This window comes from Parus major, chromosome 4A, assembly GCF_001522545.3.
Source record: "Parus major isolate Abel chromosome 4A, Parus_major1.1, whole genome shotgun sequence".
NCBI classification, from domain to species: Eukaryota; Metazoa; Chordata; class Aves; order Passeriformes; family Paridae; genus Parus; species Parus major.
In genome coordinates this window covers 5536957-5543156 of record NC_031772.1, presented here as the reverse complement: position 1 = coordinate 5543156, position 6200 = coordinate 5536957, and the positions used below count along the sequence as shown (strand labels likewise).

General features: G+C 56.3%; 1 protein-coding gene across 5 annotated transcripts in view; it reads left to right on the top strand.

Annotated features, from left to right (window-relative positions):
- Positions 1-294: 294 nt before the first annotated feature.
- Positions 295-6200, top strand: part of EDA (ectodysplasin A) — a 61773-nt gene continuing 55867 nt past the window's right edge. For 3 of the 5 annotated variants that reach the window (XM_019006563.2, XM_019006562.2, XM_033514134.1), the window contains exon 1: positions 295-607. In XM_019006563.2, coding sequence (XP_018862108.1) covers positions 338-607 — 270 coding nt within the window. In that variant the 5' untranslated portion in view covers positions 295-337. The remainder of the gene's footprint in view (positions 608-6200) is intronic. The other 2 variants (XM_015625930.3, XM_015625931.3) reach the window with 2 other exon arrangements.

The window sequence follows — 6200 nt, the reverse complement described above, 5'->3', positions numbered from 1 at the left end:
GATCGGGATCGGGATCGGGATCGGGCCCGTGTCGGGGCGTGGCTCCAGCGCGCTCTAACCCCGCCCTTCTGATTTGCATATCCCCGCCCCGCAGCATCGCCGGGTCTGCCCAGGCCCCTCCCCCTCTCAGGCCCCGCCCCCGCCCGGACGCTGAGGCGGCGCTGCCCCGGCCGAGCCCCGCCAGGCCCCGCCCCTCTGGCGGCCCGGCCCCGCCCCCCGGGCTCGGCCCCGCCCCCTGGCGGGGCGCTGGCGGCCCGGCCGCGCAGCCCGCGGTGCCCGGCGCGCCCCGGGAGCAGCAGCGCTGGGGCCGCTCCGCGCCGCTCCGCCCGAGCGCACCATGGGCGCGGAGCGCAGGGCGGCGGCTCCCCGCGGCTGCGCCTGCGGCGGTGGCGGCAGCTGGCGGCTCTTCCTCGGCTTCTTCGCGCTGTCGCTGGCGCTGCACGTCCTGACGCTGGGCTGTTACCTGGAGCTGCGCTCCGAACTCCGCCGCGACCGCGGCCCGCAGCCCGCGGCCCCGCCGCGCCGGGACGGGACGGCGGCAGCGCCCGGAGCCCCGGCCGGGGGCCGCCCGCAGCGAGCGGCCGAGGGCGCGGAGCGGCGCCAGCAGGTGGGTCCGGCCGGGGGCGGGGGGACCGGGGGCTCCGCGCCGCTCGGGGCCATCCCCCGGCTCCGGTGCCGCGCTCCGGTGCCGCGCCGCGGGGCGCTGCGGGACGGCCTCTCGGCAGAGTTTGGGGGAGAAATGGGGGAAAGCCCCGAAGTTGCGGTGCGGGGGTGAAACGCGCGGGAAACTCGTCTGGGCTGGGGGTGACGGGCTGCGGGGCCGCCTGTGTTCCACCTGCTGCTCGCCGTCTCCCTGTCGCGACAGACCCGCCGTGTGTCCCGACAGCCCAGCCTTGGCGGGGGGCAGCGGCTCTGCCCCGGCCCTTGCGGGGTTCCTCCGGGCGCGGGGTGCTGCTGCCGGGGAGCCCCGCACGGCTCAGCCCCGCACCCGCCGTGCGCGCTGGGTCCCGGTCCCGCACGGCCTCCGCTCGCTCCCCTCCCTCCCTCCCTCCCTCCTCCTGCGCCGGGTTCGTGATTCCACTGCTCCCCCAGCCCAGTGCATCACCTTTTGGGTGATGCCTCGGTGTCCCCCCCGCAGCAGCTCCTCAGTCGGTGCAGGACAGGTGGGCAGCAGCCTCCCGGTTGTCCCCGCCGCTGTCCCCAGCCCCTCGGGGGGGTCGCCTGTCCCGAGAGCCTCTGGGAAAGCCGGAGCGGAGCTGGGGCCTCCGCTCGCAAACTTAGCTCATTTTTTCCAGGCACGAAACCTCGCTGCGAGCAGGATAAGCTGGAGGAAGGAGTTTCCTCCCCTCCGAGCCTCCCGAGCGGATGGCCCGCTCCCCCAAGGTGCCGGGGTGGCTTTGCCGCGGAGTCGCAGCGGGGTTTCGGGGGAGATGCCAAGCCCTGCCTCGGCACCCCGGCGGTCCTCGCCTTGCTGGTTATCAGCGTGTGGGGGGGAAGGACAAAAATAGCTTTGATAAAGCGGCGAGTTTGGAACTCTTCCTCCCACTTGGCAGCGGGAGCCGTTCCGCCGCGCCGGCCTCGGCTGCCCCCGGGAAAGCCGAGCGGGCTTGCGCTTCCTTCGCTGCCTGGATCCCGCAGCTTCCCATAATAAATCCAAGTCCAGCGTTGAACCGGAGGGAAGCCGAGCTCCCGGGTCATCGCTCTCCCCTCGCTGCCCCTCGAGCAGTGTCAACACAGAGTGAGCCGAAGCAGTTTGATGTCGTGCTGGGATTCCTGGGTTGCCTTGGAATAGCGCACGGCTGGAGTGCCTTTCGTGTTATCGTGCTGGATCTGTTTAGTCTTTCGAGCTCTTCTTTCCAGCGAGTGTATAATGAAATACCAGGGCAAATACTTGAGGCATTCATAAATTACAGCGTTAGATAATTTGTCTCTGGATGCGGATGGAGCTCTGAGCGTCGCTCGCTGCAGCTGACGGACTCCAGATAAGGTAACGCTAATTATTTATTTCTTTATTCTACATCTGGCCTGTCAGGCTTGAGATGAAATATTCTTTGGGGCACGTTGAAGCAGTTGGGTTGGAGACAAGGGTTGCTGGTAGTAGGGACATGGGGAAGGGAGCCTGAGCATCCCGAGCTGCTCTGGTTGGGAATGGCTGCCGTGACAACGTGTGATAAATGGGATTTTTAGTGGTGCTGCTCACCCGTTTCTCACTGATTTTTTCTGCCTTGAGTCGATGTGGAGCTAAAAACAAATACTTTGGGTGTCCTGGGGTGCTGTGAGTGCATCCCTTCAGTGATTAAAGCAGTGAAATGAGGAGTTTGCAAATAACTTTATTTAGGAAGTTACTGTCCAGCTTTGGGGTGCGTGTGCAGTTCCTGGCAGCTCTTCCGAGCTGTGCTGCTGACAAACCCAAAGGGTCATCCCATACATGTGATGCATGCATAAATTGGGCTGAAATTACTAAATAATTAATTCAAGGGGTGTGATCAATGACGTTTCTCTCCTGAGGACCATGGTCAGAGCCAGGGTTTATTTGGGGGGCACCAATGACCACAGGGCTGTGAGCCCTCAAATGTCATTCAGCTGCTGAGGTGTCCTCAGTGAAGAGGCCAAGTGCTGTGTGTGTTGTGATTGTAGAAACTGACTTAAACCCAAAAGATACTCCCCTTCCTGACCCTTTTTTCTTTATTTTTTAATCATTTTATTCCACCCCCATCTTTCTGACCTGAGGCAGGAGGAAGAGGAGCACAGGGGGAAGGATGGGGAGCGATGGTCAGCGCTGAGATTTTGGCTGAAACCCCACCTGGCCACGTGCCAGAAATGACCTCATGACAGGAGTGAGATTTGGCAGCTCGATAACACCCCGCTTCCCTATCTCACAGGGTATCCAAATATGTAACTCATTTGGGATGGAAGGGCAGATTTTCATGGCAGAGGTTGAGGCATTGTAGTTCCACATCTTTGTCCCAGAACCCGCCGGGTGTTGCATCACCACGTTGGCTGCGAGATGAGGAGTTTGTTAGAGCTGCTTTAATTCATTGACTCTTCAGTGGCTCAGAGGTGTCAGAGAGGGTTTGGGGAGTGGTGGAGCCTTGGCTGGTGGGATAAAATCCGATTAATCCCTCTGGATGGGTGTCCTGTGGGATGGGAGAGGGATTCTGTCTGATAAGCTTTGCTCATGGAGATCCACACCAGGGCACTGTGTCCCTTCAGAGGATTTTGTGTCAAAATTAAATCGTATTTTGCTGTCAAAAAATTATCATTGGAATATTTGAGCTGTGCAGAGCATCACATTCCTGTGTTTTTTCTCCAACCAAATCTGTGTCATGCCACGCTTCTGCCAAAACTTGTTTTTTGGCTGATGCTGGGTGAAGTGTGTGCCCTGAGAGTGTCCCAAGACAGGGATAAAAACTGCCAAAGCCTGGGAATGGGATCAAATGCCATTGGTTTTGTCAAACGAATTGTGGAGGCGCTCGCAGCTGGTGGGGGGGGGAGGGAGGGGAGGTGCTGAGTCATCAAAAAAAATGTGCTGAGCAGCAGTTTCCTTATTGGCATTTCACCTTCCCGGTGCCAAGGTGTCTGATCTGTCTCCATTTCTCACTTTTACAACAAGGGATGTGCCCACTTTGGAGCAGTGCCCACATCGGTGTTCCTGACCCTGGCGTCGCTCCCATGGAATCATGGAATGGTTTGAGCTGGAAAGGAGCTTAAATTTCATTCAGTCCCTGGGCAGAGACACCTTCCACTAGCCCAAGTTGCTCCAAGCCCTGTCCATCCAGGCCTTGGACACTTCCAGGGATCCAGGAGCAACCACAGCTTCTCTGGGCACCCTGTGCCAGGGCCTCCCCACCCTCACAGGAAGGAATTTCTTCCTTTTCTTTCCCCCCTCACCAGTGTGAAATTACAGTTATTTTTCCCATTTTATTTTAGTTAATTCTGGCTCCAGCTCTTGGTGTGATTGGCACAGAGGCTCTCAAGGTGTCCAAGCTGCTCCTGAGGCTTCTCCCACCCTGAGCATACCTGTAGCTCATCCATGCGTCTTCATCCCCATGTCTGCTTCCTGCATCCCAGCTGGAACCTGCCCAACGTGCTGAAAGCTTTGAGCTCCTGTTGGAAATGCTTCTCCAGCCTCCTCTGGAAGCAGCCAGTGGGCTCAGGCCTTTAAATCCCTGCTCAGGGCCTGTGTGCTGGGATTTCACAGCTCTGATCCCGGCTTAGGGAAAGGCTGGGTCTGTGCAGAGGGAAGGTGGTGATTAGGGAAGTGCCCCCACCATGGGTTTTCCCTCAAATTTCACTTTGTGGGTCCTGGTTTTAGCTGGAAGAAGCTCTCAGAGGGCAATAATGGGAGCTTGCAGAGCTCTGTGGCCAATGTCAGGCTCTGGTTACCTTCATTCACAACTCGAATTCTCGTATTCCTGCTGCTGTGCCTATGAATATTCCATGCAAAATCTGGCCTGGATCCAGAACTCCTCCTGTTGAGATGCTGCAGAGTGGCAGGAGCGTGGCAGTGGCTGATGTGTTTGGGAAATTAATCCTTTGGGAAATTAAATCCAGTGTGAGCCTTCCCGAGGGCTGGAGGTGCATCCCTGCATGTCCTGTGGGGTGAACTCCTGGTGTGAGGAGAAACCTTTGGCTGTGTGGGAACAGCCCAGCTGGTCCTTGGGAAATCACAGAAGGGTTTGGGGTGGAAGGGACCTCTCAAGGCCACAGAGTCCCATCTCTGCCACAGGCAGGGACACCTTCAACTCAGTCAGGACCTTCCCAAAGTCCTTATTCCCAGATTTATGGTGCTGCAAGGGTGCCTTTCCTTCTGCCCCCCCGGCCTCCTCCACAGCTGAGCTGGGGTTTCATTTCTGTTTTCCACTCATTCCATGAAGGAGGAAAACTGTGACTTTGTGTGAGGACCAGGACATTTTATCAGCATTTACTGAGTTCCTTGATGGAGAATGTTGCTGTCAGAGTAAGTGTTTGACTGACCCATGACCAAATTGCAGGGTTTTTCCACTATTTTTCGATGAGTTCCCTGGCAAATCCCTGAACTTGGGTTTTTAACAGCATTCCAAAATTATCTTCCCCTTAACCCCAGAGTAAATAGTGCTGTATCAACCCCATATTATTTTAACCTTTTAACATTATTTTTCTTACCACATAATAACATAAATCTTCCCTGCTCTCCCATACACATGTAGTGTCTTGTAATGCTAATTAAACTGCACACCAGCCTAATTTTGCTCTCAGACTAATCCAATATATTTTTCTTGACTGGAAGCCAAACCCTGAGAGCTTCAGAGCATGCGGAGCTCTCATTCCAGTCTTATTATATGTTAATAGCTTTATATTTTAATATCTTTCAACACTTGGGGAGGATGTTATTTTTAGAGGTGTCTGGCTGCAGAAGATACCGGTGTGTGAGGGGTTTGGGGGATGTGAAGCACTGAGGAAACTCCATGCAGTGAGTAAGTGGGAAGTGTGTCCCTGGAGAGGTGTAATCTGTCAGGATCCATTGTGCACAAGCATGGAATCACAGGGAGGTTTGATGTGATTTTGCTGTGGTTAAGTGGAAGATTTGGATGCAGTTTTGCCGTGGTTAAGTGGGAGTTTTGGATGCAGTTTTGCCGTGGTTAAGTGGGAGATTTGGATGCAATTTTACCGTGGTTAAGTGCCTTTATGGGGTGGTTGCAGTGGTAAGTGCTCTCTCGTTAAACTCTGGGTTTGTGTGCTAATGGTGCCGATGCCAGTCGGGCCTGGATGCTACTACAGCAGGAATAATCACTCCCAGATGGGTGTGGATGGAAACGAGCTCTTTCCCTAAGCCCAAATGAAATTCTGTTATAAGTGCAAAGTCCTAATGATGCAGGAGCCCATTGATGGGGTGCCAGCCCTGTAACACCTTCCAAATGGAATTGCCAGCATCTTCCTGCCTGGCTGCATCTCAGCTCCAGGGATGGAGCTCGGAGCATCCTTGGGGATGGCTCTTGAGTAGAATCCCAGAATCTGCTGAACTGGAAGGGTCCCATCAGGATTTGGGTTCACTGCATGGCGTAGGGTTGAGTTGTGTGACATTGTGTGACACGAGGTGGCATCGTGTGGTGAGGGTTTGTGTCCCTGGTGTGAGGGTCCATGGGGACGGTCTGTGTTCCGTGGGGACGGTCTGTGTTCCGTGGGGACGGTCTGTGTTCCGTGGGGACGGTCTGTGTTCC